Below are 17,697 nucleotides of genomic sequence, written 5' to 3' on the forward strand. Positions count from 1 at the left end.
TCAAAAAGAGACATTTGACTTGTTTGAGAAGCACATTTTGACTACTTTTTTTGGTTGGCTGGTTGTTAGATTTATTGTGAGTTTGTACTTGGAAAGGCAAGATTTACTTTATTTTTCAGCATAACTAAAATAAGGTCTTTACATTCAGGCACAAAACACAGACAGGAGAAGACCTGTTTAAACTTTATGCTTATGTCACTGTCTCTGACTGCCGTTTACCATTATTTGCCTGGCTCCATAGAGCTATTCTCCCACACTATACCCCACATGCACTTCCTCAGTTTGGTCTCCTGCCAGGACGGGAGGAGACCAAACTAACAGAACAGAGCCACCTGTTTTTTCAATCACATTAAGACATATAAAAAGGTTGAGAACAGCAAGTAAATAGCAAAGGGTCTTATAATTACATAAGGAACAATATATTAAAAGTTTAGTTTGGTGACAGGTACTCTTTAAAGGGGTATTCCAGGATTTTTTTTATTTGACTATGCTACAGGGGCTGTAAAGTTAGTGTAGTTCATAATATAGTGTCTGTACCTGTGTAACGGTTTTCTCACAATTGTTCTGCGATTTTCACCCCAATATTTATTTTTAACAGCATACAAAATTACTGTTGTCTCAGATTTTTCCCAGCTTGCAATGCGGCTGAGAACTGACCTCACTAGTTCATGACAGGGAGTCTGTCTGCTTCAATGGGTGGAGGGATCGCTTGGTGGGAGAGAGATCAATCTGCAACTAATGCAACAACTTTGGGCACCCTGAAAACCACAGGATGCAGCTCATTTATGTTTCAATGGGTGGGGTGGCTGATGTGTGGGAGGGAGGAAAATGGAATTGTGGGATTGGTAGGCAAAAAAAAAATAATTCAAACAGGAAATACCAGTTCACAAAAAGCTAGCCACAGTGTTATGGTAATCTCACAACATAGCCATTTAGCCCCAAGACAAGCGCAGATCCTTCCTAAGCATGTCTATTACTGCCTGCCAGGTACGTACTAAAATCACCTTATGGTGGATAACCCCTTTAAAGGTTCACAAAGTGGAATTCCTGTGCGCAATTCCGCGGTGTGAATTATTTTTTTTTTTTTAACTGATTTTATTACATGCATAAACAAGTGTATCACAATATACGGTAGTAAAGAAGGAAATTGTATACTCCTGACCGACACGTCAGGCAGGGCGACCAAGTAAAAAAAATTGAGGAAAGGATATACATGGTAATACTAACATTGTGAACCATTGCACATAAATAACCAACCACTAAAAGTGGGAACCCAAACAACAGTACACACAATAGACAAGACCAACAACATACATGCGGCCGTAGGACAGGCCAAAAGTTGGATAGATGCATGGACAAACATCACTCACTCAAAACACACACACACAAAAAAAAAAAAAAAAAAAAATACAAATAAAAATAAAAAAGGGGGGGGGGGAAGGAGGGGAGAAAAAGTGCATGAGTGGGTGAAGATCCAACGTTGGTTGCAGGAGAAAAAGTACACACACACAATGAGGGAGACAGAGAATAGCATTGCGGCTTAGTCTATGGGGAGGTGCTAAGCTGGTCTCTCAGGGCCAGAAATCTAGATATTGTGAAGTTTGCCTGCGGAGAAGCACAACAGGAAGACCATATTTTGTGAAGTTTGGAAAAGTTCCTACGATGCTTATAAACAAGGTATTCGTAATTCACGGTGGTATTGACCAGGGCTTTCCAACCAGATAGAGTAGGGGACCTAGGGTCCATCCTACGCAAGGCTATGGACTTGCGAGCTAAGAACAATACCTCCCTGAGGAAAATAATTCCGTATGGCGACCACTGGTCCTCCTCAAAGAGACCCAGTAGGCAGAGCCTTATGTCTGGTAACAAGAGACGCTGTAACAAGGTGCCCAGAAATCTCATAATGTAAGAAAGTATGTATGGGTGGACATAGCCACATCATGTGAATGTAGTCCGCCCCACCAACTCCACATCTATGACAATTAGCATTAGGGCATCTGACCATTTTAACTAAGCATGTCGGTGTGAGGTATGACTGGTGAAACATACATAATTGAATATTAATAGCGGGGGAAACAGTTAGGGGAGAGGAGAGAGCAGTACTCCGCTCATCAGTTAAGTCTGGTATAAGAGTTTTCCAATGGGATTCCACTAGAAGGGGTTTCCTGTCCATCCTGGCGTTTAATAGGGTAGTATAAAGTGCAGAGATAAGACCCCGGGGACTTAAAAGACACCTATCACAGTTAAACGGGGCAGAGGTGGCAGGGAATTGCATAGAGAACGCTGAGCTGGAGGTATTTATAGAAGAACTGTCGAGGGATGTCTATTTTCTAGGAAGTACTGAAAGCCCCTGAAGCTGACACCATCATGGACATCATCAATAGTGTAGACTCCATGAGACCTCCAAAACTGAGGAACCAGCACGACAGAGAAATTAGTGATTTAGGGATCAGACCATAACTATATCTAACATGATATCCATGTATGTAAGTAGTTTTTTCGATGTGACCCAAACCTGGGATGCTAATCTGTGAGAAGTACTTCACCCCAATGATGGGAGCCATTGAGTCAGGATTGTGGCAGGAACAGTTCTTGCATGATGGTCATAGTGGTGTATAATAAAAGTACGTGCCTTCCACAAGCCCACTTCTGAAGAAACGTGAAGTGGGCTTGTGGAAGGCACAACGCGCGCGCACGCATGCACGCACACACACACACGCAGACCCGGCAGTAATTGGAAATATGTAAAGTCTTTATTATAACTATGACCATAACGCAAGAACTGTTCCTGCCACAATCCTGACTCCATCGCTCCCATCATTGGGGTGAAGAACTTCTCCAGATGCAGGCTTGCATTGCGGGCAGTCAACTTGGCCATTCATTTGGTCACTGGAAAACTGTCCTAATATGTGGCCTGGATGCTCGGTGTCTACACTGTGCTCCTGGTTCACATGGTGCTATTAAACCTGCTGGGCGATTGCTATACTGAACCTAGGAAGGATTCCCTACTCCAATATGACCTACTGAGCCTCACTCGGACTTCTGTTCACCCTGACACCCTGTATATGTGAGTGTCATTGCATTGCTAATGCAATAAAGAAGAAGAAGCAAAGTGGTGAGTCTGCCGGTTCATCTTTATTTTATTGCATACCTGTTAATTTTGTTTATCTTTCGCAGCCCGGGCATAGGGATACAGCGTACAGTATAGGGTCTCAGCACCGGCGGCCCGCAACAAAACAGGAGGACCAGGAGGGCAGCGCTTGCGGGCGATATGTGAGTATTTACCCTGATGGGGACAGCGCAGCATTGATCATTTTTTTTTTTTTTGGGGGGGGGGGGATACCGTTATACTATATACCGTGGAACTAGGGCTGGGCGGTATGGCGGTATTTTTGAAACTTATGGCGGTTCCACGGTATTTAACGATATCCCCCCCCAAATTAATTATTAGCCCAGCACTGCGCTGTCCCCATCGGGGTACTACTCACGTCACCCGCAAGCGCTGCTCTCCTCATCCTCCTGCCTGTTGCGGCCGCAGGCGCTGACACTCTATACTGTATCCCTATGCCGGGCTGCAAAAGGTGAACAAAAATAAAACTTCAACACATGTTCCTACGTTGGCCTTAAGCTCTTCCTGGGGACGTGAACGTCAGACAGCCGTCAGCCTATCACAGGCCGCAGCGATGTTCCGCCTCGGCTGGTGATAGGCTGAGCCCACTGTCATGTAAGAAGCCGGCTTCTTACATGACAGTGGGCTCAACCTGTCACCGGCTGAGGCGGAACATCGCTGTGGCAGGTGATAGGCTGACCGCTTTCCGACTTTCCATTCACTAGGAAGCTGGTCCGGACCGACGGGGAAGGAGAGTTAAAATTTTGTTTACCTTTTGCAGCCCGGGCATAGGGATACAGTATAGAGCAGTGGTCTTCAACCTTTGGACCTCCAGATGTGGCAAAACTACAACTCCCAGCATGCCCAGACAACCAACGGCTGAGGGCAGCACTTGCGGGCGACATATGTGAATATTTACCCCAATGGGGACAGCGCAGTGCTGGGCTAATAATTAATTTGGGGGGGGGGGGGCAGAACAGCGCTCGCGGGTCACATACCAGCGCTGGGCTGATAATTCATTCCCGAGGGGGAGGGGCCAAACCGGTATTCTGGTATGGGGAAAAATTCATATCGTGCAGCACAAAAATATCGGTATGAACCAGTATATTGCCCAGCCCTGTGTGGAACCGCCCTAAGTTACAAAAATACTGTGATACACATATTTGGTCATACCACCCAGCCCTAGAACACTGTGAGCCCATTCAACCGCAAAGGCTGCGGAAAAGGGAGTGCTGGACAGCAGCTCCCGCAACCACTACTCCACAAATAGACCCGGGTCCTGGCCCTCAAAGCGCTCCGGGATGCCCACAATACGGAGGTTGTTCCTCCACAGTCTGTTCTCCAGGTCGTCCGCCTTCTCCTTCCACTGGGAGGCGGTGCGCTCAAGGGCAGCAATGGAAGCAAGTAATGGAGCCATATTATCCTGGAGATACGGTCCTCCAGGTGGCGCACCCTGTCTCTGAGGTTGTGGAGGTCCTGGCGCAGCAAGCAGAGATCAACCTTAACTTCCTCCAGCATACTAGTAAGTGAGGTTTTGCAGGTCGTAATGGCAGTTAGTAGTTGAGCAGAGACGTCCCCGAGGGTCAGGTAAGCAGAGGAGGATGGCGGGGGTGGAGCAGGCGATGATCCGGCAGCAGCAGGGGTACCCATTTGAGAAGGCTGTGAGGAGTCGGAGCCATCTTGAGAGCCCACGTGTGCGAATGGCTGTAGCTTCGCTGACGCTGTAGGGTGGCCTTTATGATGTGGCATGATGAAGCCAAGCGATCCACTTCGGATCCGAAGCCTCTCAGGAAGGATCAAGGAGTCCTGGATGACTGCAGGGTGAGTAAAAGCACGGACTCAAAGCGGAGCTACAGCAGCATGCGTCTGCTCAGCGTCTAGGCCACGCCCCTGAACATATTCTTAGTCTGTCAAGTTGCTGGTTGGATTGTTAAAGGGGGTACTCCGTTTCTAGACATGTTATCCCCTATCCATAGGATAGGGGATAAGATGTCTGATCACGGGGGTCCCGCCGCTGGGAACCCTGTGATCTCTCCTGCAGCATCCAGTCATCTGGTGCACGGTGCAAGCTTCGTTCCGTGCCCAATGACTGGCGATGCAGGGACTGGAGGATCATGATGTCACAGCCCACCCCCTCGTGATGTCACACACCGTTCCCAGCAACAGGTCCCCCACAATCAGACATCTTATCCCCCATGCTTTGGATAGGGGATAAGATGTATAAGGGCAGAGTACCCTTTAATATGAATAAGCCAAGGGGGAGATTTATCAAAACCTGTGCAGAGTAAAAGTTGCCCAGTTGCCCACAGCAACCAATTAGATTCCTTTTATTTTGCAGAGGCCTTTTTAAAAATGAAGGACGCAATCTGATTGGTTGCTATGGGCAAATGGGTGTTTTCCTTTGTACAGGTTTTGATAAATCTCCCCCTTGGCTAATTCATATTAACAATCCAACCAGCAACATGACAGAATAAGAATATGTTCACACTACGGAATTGTGCACAGGAATTCTGCTGTTTGAACCTTAAAAAGTACCTGTCACCAAAACTAAAACTTTTAATACATTGTTCTTTATGTAAATATCAGACACTGTGCAAGTGTATGTGTGGGTTGGGATGAACTGTCAGACGAATCTGTCTATGTTGCCAAAAACAAATGAAAAGGACATCTATTTTGTTTGGGCTCAATGTATATAAGGCTAGGGTCACATGACAACATTTGCCATGGGACACTGGGCTGCCTCAAAAGGTAGTCTATGACCTACTCTGCTCAAAAAAGAGTAAAGGGAACATTTAAAAAACACAATGTAACTCCAAGTCAATCACACTTCTGTGAAATCACACTGTCCACTCAGGAAGCAACACTGATTGACAATTTCACATGATGTTGTGCAAATGGAACAGACAACAGGCAATTAGCAAGACAGCCCCCAATAAAGGAGTGGTTCTGCAGGTGGTGACCATGCTCCCTGGCTGATGTTTTGGTCACTTTTGAATGCTGGCAGTGCTTTCACTCTAGTGGTAGCATGAGACGGAGTCTACAACCCACACAAGTGGCTCAGGTAGAGCAGATCATCAAGGATGGCACATCACTGATAGCTGTGGCAAGAAGGTTTGCTATGTCTGTCAGTGTAGTAACCAGAGCATGGAGGCGCTACCAGGAGACAGGCCAGTACATCAGGAGACATGGAGGAGGCCATAGGAGGGCAACAACCCAGCAGCAGGACCGCTACCTCCTCCTTTGTGCAAGGAGGAGCAGGAGGAGCACTGCCAGAGCCCTGCAAAATGACCTCCAGCAGGCCACAAATGTGCATGTGTCCACTCAAACAGTCAGAAACAGACTCCATGGGGGCCTGACGTCCACAGGTGGGGGTTGTGCTTACAGCCCAACACCATGCAGGACGTTTGGCATTTGCCAGAGAACACCAAGATTGGAAAATTCACCACTGGCAGGTTCAAACTGAGCACATGTGACAGATGTGAAAGAGTCTGGAGACACCATGGAGAATGTTCCGTTGTCTGCAACATCCTCCAGCATGACCGGTTTGGCTGTGGGTATTTGTGTGGGGTGGCATTTCTTTGGGGGGGGGCCACACAGCCCTCTATGTACATGCCAGAGCTAGCCAGACTGCCATGAGGTACCGAGATGAGATCCTCATACACCCTGTGAGGAGACCATATGCTGGTGTGGTTGGCCCTGGGTTCCTCCTAATGCAAGACAATGCTAGACCTCATGTGGCTGGAGTGTGTCAGCAGTTCCTGCAACAGGTAGGCATTGATGCTATGGACTGGCCCGCCCGTTCCCCAGACCTGAATCAGATTGAGCACATCTGGGACATCATGTCTCGCTCCATCCACCAACGCCTCGTTGCACCACAGACTGTCCAGGAGTTGGCGGATGCTTTAGTCCAGGTCTGGGATGACATCCCTCAGGAGACCATCCACCATATCATCAGGAGCATGCCCAGGCGTTGTAGGGAGGTCATATGGGCACGTGGAGACCACACACATTACTGAGCATCATTCTGACTTGTTTTAAGGACATTACATCAATGTTGGATCATCCTGTAGTGTGGTTTTCCACTTTGATTTTGAGTGCGACTCCATATCCAGACCTCCATGGGTTGATAAATTTGATTTCCAATGATAATTTGTGTGTGATTTTGTTGTCAGCACATTCAACTATGTAAAGACGAAAGTATTTCATACGATTAGTTCATTCATTCAGATCTAGGATGTGTTATCTTAGTGATCCCTTTATTTTTTTTGAGCAGCGTTTAATGACATAGCCTCGACAACCTAAAGCAAATCACTGGTCATTGTGTATGCTGCTATAGAGAGGGTTACCAGTAAACAGTGACAAACACATATCGAGCTACAACCTGTAATAAATTAGGATTAGGGTTAAGTACCAGCACACCAGGACGTACATATACGACTATTGTCCTTAACCCCTTAAGGACAATGGACGTAAATGTATGTCCTGATGCGCTGGTACTTATGACACCAGGAAGAACCCGCAGGTAATGGCAGTGATCACGCTGATGTCTGCCATAAACCCCTCAGATGCTTTGTTCAATACTGATAACAGCATCTGCAGCTTTAGCAATGCTGTGGGCAACACATCAGACCACCAGAATCACAGGGATTCAGACAGTCTGGATAGCCACGAGAGGTTCCCCTTTCCTGCCTCCCGTCAGCTCTAGCGGTCTGCTGCTCTGCTTTGCCTTCTAGTCTATTGATAAAAACTAGAGATCATGGCGCAAAAAATTAGCCCTCATACAGCCCTGTATACTGTCAGAATAGACATTTTAAACCACACTACTAGGATAGGGGATAAGTTGTCAGATCGCGGGGGTCATGCTGCTGGGCATCCCAGCGGCAGGACCCGCGAGATCAGACATCTTATCCCCTATCCTTTTGATAAGGCATAAGTAGTCTAGCCGGCTTGTGACCAGATAATACATAACTGTCTGGATATTGGAACAGCCACATGACACAAGTGTAGCTTAAAAGGGTAGCTCCCACCATCCCTTTTTTTCCCCTCTCTGTCCCTGCCTATTTCCCATCTATCCCTAACCTCCTCCCTGCCTAATTATTATTATTTTTTATTTTTTTTACTATATAAAAAATGCAGTTTTGTCTGCCTGGTAGCGTGCTCACTACCAGGCAGGCTTCCCCAGCAGGCACCATGTCACTGATGCCTGCTGGGGCTAACTTTCGCCCTTAGTTCATCTACACAGGGTGCCTCCAGCTGTTTCACCACTACAACTCCCAGCTTGCCCTGACATCTATTGGCTGTCAGGGCATGCCGGGAGTTGTAGTGGGGAAAAACTGGAGGCACCCTGTGTTAAAAACAAAACATGGCCGCGGCGCAACCCGAACCCCGCTACCCCGCCTGTGAACCCCGCTACCCGAACACCCCCCAACCCCCCAGACATACCAGGACAGTGCAGTGACGGGCAGGACAGCAGCGACGGGATGCCGGGAGGCGGGGCCAGCGTGCAAGGCCAGGGAGCAGGGGAGCCAATGCGCGTTTCTTCTGTTCTCAGCGCTCGCTCCCGCCTGTTTGATTGACAGGCGGGAGCGAGCGCCGCAGTGAGTGAATTCCGACTCCTTGCCAGGCTTCAATGAGTCGAAATTCACTAGTGACATCACTGCCGAATGCATTCGGCCACTAGGAGGGCGACCCCTAGTGGCCGATTTAAAAGTGATTTTAAACTGTTTTAAAATCAAATTTTTTAATTAAACTATATTAGAGATATGTTGTAGTACTTAAGTACTACAACATATCAATGTTTTTATTTCATGACAGTGCCCATTTAATGCTAGAGCCTGAACATGTGCCATGCCTGATAACACCAAACCTAAAAAAGATGACATCATGTCAGACAAAGTAAAAGGCCTGAAAACCCGTGGCAACTTAAAAAAAAATAAAAATAAAAAATAAATAAAAAAGTATCCTGCAGGGGTTGAAGATTAACAAACGTAACAGTAGTGATAATGCAACTACCAGATGACATGACAGGTCTGACCACACAGGCAAGACAATATTGTAATGGCTTGAACCAATGACTGCCCTAAACATGGGAATGTGACAGTAATGATATTGGGGGAGATGTATCAAAACCTGTCCAGAGGAAAAGTTGCTGAGTCGCCCATAGCAACCAATCAGATTGCTTCTTACATTTATCAGAGGGCTTTTCAAAAATGAAAGATGCAATCTGAGTGGTTGCTATGGGCAACTCCGTATCTTTTCCTCTGGACATGTTTTGGTAAATCTCCCCAAATGGTGACTAGGTGACTTTCCTGAATGTCTGAGAAAAAGTGACAGAAAAAACGTAACAGTAACATGACAGCTTAAAGACGTGACAGGCCCAAGTACATTAAATGATAATGTGACAGCCTGAAGACACGACAGACATGAGTACATAAAAGTTTAACAATATTGTGACACCCTAATACTTAACAGTAACTGTATCCCCCCCCCCTAACTATTGCCCTTCATGCCTGCTGCCAGTGTTAGTCCTATGGAGTCCTGACCCAAGCCCCTGACCCAAATGCTAGCGAACACATTATTCAGCAACCTATTACACCAACTCATTATGCCATCTGCTTCAGAATTAAAAGGGGCACTCCAGTGGAAACCAATTTATTTATTTTAAAATCAACTGGTGCCAGAAAGTTAAACAGATTTGTAAATTAATTATATTTAAAAAAAAATCTTAATTCTTCCAGTACTTATTAGCTGCTGAATACTACAGAGGAAATTATTTTCTTTTTGGAACACAGTGCTCTCTGCTGACATCATGAGCACAGTGCTCTCTGCTGACATCTCTGTCCATTTTAAGAACTGTCCAGAGTAGGAGAAAATCCCCATAGCAACCATATGCTAATCTGGACAGTTCCTAAAATGGACAGAGATGTCAGCAGAGAGCACTGTGTTCCAAAAAGAAATTAAATTTCCTTTGTAGTATTCAGCAGCTAATAAGTACTGGAAGGATTAAGATTTTTTTTAAAGAAGTAATTTACAAATCTGTTTAAACTTTCTGCCACCAGTTCTCCACTGGAGTACCCCTTTAACCAATTGACATTACCCCTACACCAATGCCACACATGGAGTCACAAAAATTCCCTCCTGCTGGAACAGGTGGGTATGCAAATGAAAGTAGGTGCCACTGCCAAACCCTGCAACTGCAGAATTGGCCCCAAATCATGTACAGTTATCTTTCTGCTCCCTAAGGCTTCTTTCACACTATGGCTGGAGCCGTGGGACTACTTATGGGGCTGGCAGGGGAGACTTACAAACTTTATATCCTCACCATCCCTGCGGGCATGAACATCCCCCAGGGATGGCGAGAAGGAAGATTTTACTATATACAATATAACACATTGCAAAGCATCATATGGTAAACTCTAATTATTTGTCCCTTTTAAGGCTGATAAGTCAGCCTGTATTTGTGGGAGAGGCAACTAATGCTTAGTTCCCTTTAATAATTTCCCCTTGGAGCTCTCCCATACATGTACACTGTATGCAATGCTAGAGTCTATTGCAGTGGTTCTTAACCTTGTTGGAGGTACTGAACCCCACCAGTTTCATATGCGCATTCACCGAACCCTTCTTAATTGGAAAAATAAAATGATTTTTTCAAATTCAAAACATAGGAGGTATATATTTATACATTTATTACATTTATACAGGTGCACAAAATGAACAAAACCATTAAGACACATTAGACAGTGTATGGCTGGAGGCTGTATGACTGTGTACTGCCCACTTCAGTGCTCCAACCACCGCTCCGGCTACAGCAGTAGGTCTCGGGATCGGTGGTCGGAGCACCGAAGATGACGTGACACTTACCAAGCTGGCCAGCGCGCGTCTTCCTCCTTCTCTATCCTCCGATCCTCGGCGCCTTTGTTTCCATGGGTGCACGCACAGAATGTCAGTGCTGTTCCGGCGGCCCTGCGTTTTTAAACTTAACGCGGGGCCGCTGGGAGTTAATAGTGATGGGGGGGGGGGGGGGGGGGAATTGCCCCGTCACTACAGGACGGGCAAACACCTGCTCTGCTCGGGGCCCCAAGCAGTTGCTTGGTTTGCCTGTCCTGTTGAGACCTCCCCCACCGAACCCCAGGTTAAGAACCACTGGTCTATTGTGATGTGATCAATCTAAGCTTATCCTGTAGGTCTGGAGAGTGAGGCCGTTTTGGATCACACACCTGTCTGGGTCAGGTAATAAGGCTGTGCCCTAACACTAACAACTGTGTCAGCAGCTCAAAGATAAGAGAACCTTCCGGATAAGCCTGCTTACAGAAGGAATCTCTCCATCGTTGCTTGTCAACCCCTCCCGCTCTGGGTGGTTACATAGTTGATAAGGTTAATAACCTTTGATCGTACAGTGACGACATTTTCTCCTTTCCAATACGGGATGAAGCTGTCTTCACATCTTGCTGTCATGGTTGTTTTCTTTGCTTTTTTATTCACGTAAATTTGAGTTAGTCCTTGCATCTTTTTATTCACAAAAGCAAGGCAGAAATGCAGAAGGACCAAGACCATTTTAGCCACAACTTTGTTGAAGGGAACCTGTCGGCTACAAATCATAAAACTGTTGATGCCGTCCTTGCACTGTATCTGAACTTCTATAGCATAGAAAAGGTTTTTATTCTCTGATGTCAAGTGTCAAAGAGGCGTTCCCAAGCCCTGGAAACCCTAGGCCTGGAATGCCTCCTTGCCTTCCCTCCTGTCTCTGCCTAAGGGTCTATTCACACGGCAGAATTTCCGCTTGCAGAATTCCGCCTTAAATTAAAGCCTATAGACTTCTATGGGATTCTGCACTCCCATTCACACTCCTCAATTTCCCCTTGCGGAATTCCTCAGTAACCCCCATCCTTTACAGGGAATCTCCTTTCACAACCCCAACATTTATAGTACAATGAGTACCCCCCAACCTTCAAAAGAGGACAATTTTAAAGCATTCTAATTTTGGTGCATGTAGTTATAATTTTTTTTTCAACCCGTCGTTATTTCCTCCTCACCTTCTAAAAATCATAACGCTTTCAGTTTTCCACCTACGGACCTATATATGAGGGCTTGTTTTATGTGCTACCAATTTTACTTTGTAATGACTTCAGTCATTTCACCACAAAATCTATGGCGAAACCAAAAAAAGAACGGCCGTCAAACTCAGAGTTTGAAAGCCATCATTTTGACAGAGCACAACGGGGTCCGTCAGAATCAGAGTACCAGGAGAAAAAGACGGCGCAAGAAGTATTGCCGTCAATACTTGCCGTGTCCTAACAGCAGTGTGAAAGAAGACTCACAATGATTTCTAGGAATGCTACACTTTACAGTTGCTTCTATTATTACGGTACAGTCTATAGACGATGTGCATAAGTTACAAGATGACTTGGATAGACTAAGTGTCTGGGCATCCACTTGGCAAATGAGGTTCAATGTGGATAAATGTAAAGTTATGCATCTGGGTACTAATAACCTGCATGCATTGTATGTCTTAGGGGGGATTAAACTGGCAGAGTCACTGGTAGAGAAGGATCTGGGTGTACTTGTAGATCACAGACTACAGAATAGCATGCAATGTCAGGCTGCTGCTTCCAAAGCCGGCAGGATATTGTCATGTATCAAAAGAGGCATGGACTCAAGGGACAGGGACATAATACTCCCCCTTTATAAATCATTGGTACGGCCTTACCTGGAATATGCTGTTCAGTTTTGGTCGCCTGTTCATAAAAGGGACACTGCGGAGTTGGAAAGGGTGCAGAGACGCGCGACTAAACTAATATGGGGCATGGAACATCTTAGCTATGAGGAGCGATTAAAGGAGTTACAATTGTTTAGTCTTGAGAAGAGACGTTTAAGGGGGGATATGATAAACGTATATAAGTATATAAATGGCCCATACAAAAAATATGGAGAAAAACTGTTCCTTAACTTAAACCCCCCCCCAAAGGACGAGGGGGCACTCCCTCCGTCTGGAGAAGAAAAAGTTTAGTCTCAAGGGGCGACACGCCTTCTTTACCGTGAGGACTGTGAATTTATGGAACGGTCTACCTCAGGAACTGGTCACAGCAGGAACAATTAACAGCTTTAAAACAGGATTAGATACATTCCTGGAACAAAATAACATTAATGCTTATGAAGAAATATAAAATCTCATCCCTTCCCCAATATCGCCCCACACCCCTACCCTTCAATTCCCTGGTTGAACTTGATGGACGTATGTCTTTTTTCGACCGTACTAACTATGCAACTATGTAACTATTGACATTTATTTTTTTTAATTTTACACAAAAACCACAATTGTATTATAAACCAATGGTCACATTTGCACAATAACTGGTTTAACACAAACAGGCTACAGAATAAACTAGTTTAGCAGAATACTGTTTTACACAAAACAGTAGAACAGCATATTACTGCAACGGGTGCTGCGGCTGTGCGATGGTGTAGCTGGAAGCACCCAAAAATGGTGCTGGCTAATTGGTCCATCGTTTATTAGTAAGTATATAAATAGGGTCTCTGTGCTCCCTAACCACATCACTACTCGAATAAGCAGTAGCGAAACGCTTCTGAGGGTCAGCACGAGATGAGGAGGGGGTTATGCTGCCAATTAGAGATGAGCGAACTTACAGTAAATTCGATTCATCACGAACTTCTCGGCTCGGCAGTTGATGACTTTTCCTGCATAAATTATTTCAGCTTTCAGGTGCTCCGGTGGGCTGGAAAAGGTGGATGCAGTCCTAGGAGACCATTTCCTAGGACTGCATCCACCTTTTCCAGCCCACTGGAGCACCTGAAAGCTGAACTAATTTACGCAGGAAAAGTCATCAACTGCCGAGCTGAGAAGTTCGTGACAAATCAAATTTACTGTAAGTTCGCTCATCTCTACTGCCAATGACTGGCTATCTTTGCATCCCATATGATACTTAATATGGCCATATTTAACTCCAATTGTAGTCGAATTGCCCAGCATGTATTATATTTAGCAAGCACAATAGCACTTTATGCTCCATGTATTTCGCACTTAATGGTCACACTTTTATACCTTTGTTTCCATATGGGATATTAGTCCTGGGGCATTTTTCTGTATACATTATTTATATTTATTTAACTATTTAGGGCAGGTGTAATTGGTGCTGCAGACATGGGGGGAGATTTATCAAAACCTGTCCAGAAGAAAAGTTGTTGAGTTGCCCATAGCAACCAATCAGATTGCTTCTCTTTCATTTTGCACAGGCCTTTTCAACAACGAAAGAAGCGATCTGATTGGTCGCTATGGGCTACTCAAACTTTTCCAAAAGGTTTTGATAAATCTCCCTTATAGTCTCTATCTTTGGGCCACTGCAATATTGATTTCCAAATATACATTTCCATGCCATCTCATGTCTTCCCACTTGTGCATGTTTTTATGGGCATTTAGTTTGGGAGATGTTATCACTAATCATGTTTAATTAAATCCATTTTTAGCGTTTTTATATAATTTTTTGTTGTTGTTGTTGTTGTTGTTATTCCTGTTTTTTTTTTTTTTTTACATGGCTAATGTTTATTCCAGTCTGGTATAATTCATTATTTTACTGGTTGTAAATATATGAAATATTAAAATATTAATTATTTGGGGAGCCAAATGCTTCGGGTATGCTGCCATGTTTTTAATAGTGTGATCATTTTTAGGAATTGTTTTTAATATAAAATAATAAAGCTATTAATTTCCTAGAAAATTGTGGAAAGACATCATAGATAAACGTTAACTTTAAATGATTAATGCCAAGGTAAAATATTAATACCAGAGTAACTGTGATGTCTTATCCAAGCTTTCTTGCCAAGGAGTTGATTTTTGGTGGGGACATGTAGCCATTAGGCTGCGTTCACCCAGCCGTCTAGACCCGTCCCGTTCTTCTCCCAAGCAAAAAAAAAAAAAACGGACAATAACGGATGCAAACAGATGTTATCCATTTGTATCCGATATTGTTCAGTTAATAAACCAAAGAAAAACATTTTTTCTTGTTCTGAGCATGCTCAGAGTGGGGACAGACGGCCACGTGAATGCACTAGACAGTGACTGTTTTTCTCTAATTTTGTTTGGTAAAATAAAGATATATTTTTGCTGACAACCTAAACTCAACATTTGTGCTGTGTGTAGTGTCTATACTTAATACTAGATTCTGGTTCTACAGGAGTTTACTTCTAAAGGAATTATCTTTATGTCATCACAGAGGATTACCATGAAAGGTTACACCAATTTATAGATAAGAGGATCCACCATTCACAACAAGTGGTGGTCAGTGACCTCTGTACAGCTCCCATGAGTCAGCCCTATGTAGAATGAACGGCACTGGCTATTTATGAATAATGCACTATTTTCATTCTGGAGGATATTTCACTTGGGTTCTTGTGATCCCAGAGGTTGGGACCCTCTCAGAACATTTTATTATCCCCTAGCATATGGATAAGCGATAACTTTTTATTCTGGGATTAACTCGTTAATAGTGCGAGGAAAAAAAAAAAAAAAAAACACATGGAAAACCTGTAGCCTGAAACCCAGGGATACACAAGGCCATGCCTCACAGACCTCTTTTTAAAGTAGGGGGGCTTATTTTGGTGTGATTTCTGTTATATAGGCACCATGGCTTTGTTCACACTTGTGCTGGATTCATTTTTGGTTCCTAACAGATAACATTGACCAAGACTGGGTCCACTCCTGTGTTATTTGTTCCATTTTTCTGGTCTGTCACTAGAGCAGAACAACGGATCCGTTACACATCAGACACCAATGAATTACATTCCTGCTTACTGACTTCAAGGGCACATTCACGGGACAAATGATATGCCTGGCAGACATTATGCGTGGCCCGCGCTCTTAGGCCGCACAGAAATGCACTGTCTCCATAGACAACAGTGCCTTTCCAAAAGGGGACTCCACGGAATCATGTTCATTTTTCTGCATATTCTAGACTAGCCATGTACACAGTGCAGCAGAATCCCATTGAAAGCAATGAGAGGCTGCTGCACCAGAATTTCTGAGCTGAATATTTAGGCCATGTTGACACAGCGTGGCCTTTGCAAAATGTCCACCCAGAAAACACAATGACTCCTCGAAAATGTGCATAGGAGGTAATGCATTTATGAGTGAATTAAGCCAAAAGAATTGACATGTCAATTCTATCGGCAGAGGACGGAATTGGGAATTTTCAGCGGCAGATGTTTCCACCGTTTGCATGGTGCAGCAGAGTGCCATTAAAAGCAATGGGATTTTCCTACAACGGATTTTCCAAGTAGAATTTTCCTGACGGGTTCCGCAGATTCCAATGGGATTCTGCTGCACTGTGCACACTGCAGAATTTCCGCTGGAGAAATGCTTATTCCAAACCCTGCCTAAGGAATGCACATGTTTATTTTTTCATTGAAATCTGTTCGGATATGCATTACCATCAATAATGACAGAGCATGTCCGATCACCGACTGAACTAACATTTCATAGTGTAAATGCACACTAAGACCAGGAATATGGGCAAAAAAGATAAAAAAAAAATAAAATACATGAAAAACAGGTGCGCACAACCCCAGCGGGCACTAGGACCACTCAGAAATGCACTGTCTGTGACAACAAAGCATTTCCTTATGGACTCCACAGAAAGAAAGAATAAACTTGACTACCAGAATCCGATTTTCTGCTTCACAGAAATTCTGCTGTGAACAGTGCAGCAGAATAGCATGAAACAAAAAGTGTATACAAATATTATTATATATTAAATATTATATAGATGTGGACTTAAAGCCTCCTGCTGCTGCAAACCATGGGCATGCTGGAGGCACCCTGGTTGGTAAAATCAGATCCATGACAGACATCAGGTCAATAATGAGCCTGACATTAGGAGCAGATCATTACATATTAATATGGGTTTATTGTCAGCCGATGCCATTTCTTATAAGAATCGCTCCAATGATGATTGTCATGTAGGAAAGCAGGGATCGAGCATGATGCATATCATTTCTATCTGATCCGAATGGTTTCGTAAGATAAGCGGTGCCAGGGTTGCCCAATCCCAGCACATAAGTGAGGGGGCACATCACTAACTTTCCAAGCCTACCCTCATAGTGTACCGCAGCTCACCTGTCCGCATCCTCCCCGTGCTCTGCCATGCTGGTGTGCGCAGTGATGCCCCCTAGCAGCTCACTGGCAGGCCTGGTGCTCTGGAGGCGACTGTCAGTGCGGAGCCTGCCGGGGATAGAGGCAACGGGCGGCAGCACAGCCAGGACGTGCAGACAGCTCCTCCTTAGCACCATGTCACTCCGACCATCCCGCCCCCTGCGATCACCGGGCGCTGCTTACATAACACCCGGCGGGGCCCGTCCGTCCTGCAGCCAGCCTACCACGTGACTGCACCGGACACAGCAGACACTTCTGCTCACGGTTCTTCCCTTACAGGCACATTGGGAAATGAAAGCAGCTCTCTGATTGGTTGTTACGGCACTATTTTTATCCACCTGCCCTGATGCTAAATCACATGTCGGCCAAAGTTTCCGTCTATAGCTAGGAATACAGCCTCAGAGGTATACAGAGTAACGAGATATCT

General features: G+C 44.9%; 1 protein-coding gene across 2 annotated transcripts in view; it reads right to left on the minus strand.

Annotated features, from left to right (window-relative positions):
• The window catches only part of NAPEPLD (N-acyl phosphatidylethanolamine phospholipase D), a 31,104-nt gene extending 13,430 nt beyond the window's left edge, over positions 1–17,674 (minus strand). For both annotated transcript variants that reach the window (XM_056573501.1, XM_056573499.1), the window contains exon 1: positions 17,235–17,674. In XM_056573501.1, coding sequence (XP_056429476.1) covers positions 17,235–17,407 — 173 coding nt within the window. In that variant the 5' untranslated portion in view covers positions 17,408–17,674. The remainder of the gene's footprint in view (positions 1–17,234) is intronic.
• Positions 17,675–17,697: the final 23 nt, after the last annotated feature.

The sequence above is a fragment of the Hyla sarda genome, chromosome 4 (genome assembly GCF_029499605.1).
Source record: "Hyla sarda isolate aHylSar1 chromosome 4, aHylSar1.hap1, whole genome shotgun sequence".
Taxonomy (NCBI): Eukaryota; Metazoa; Chordata; class Amphibia; order Anura; family Hylidae; genus Hyla; species Hyla sarda.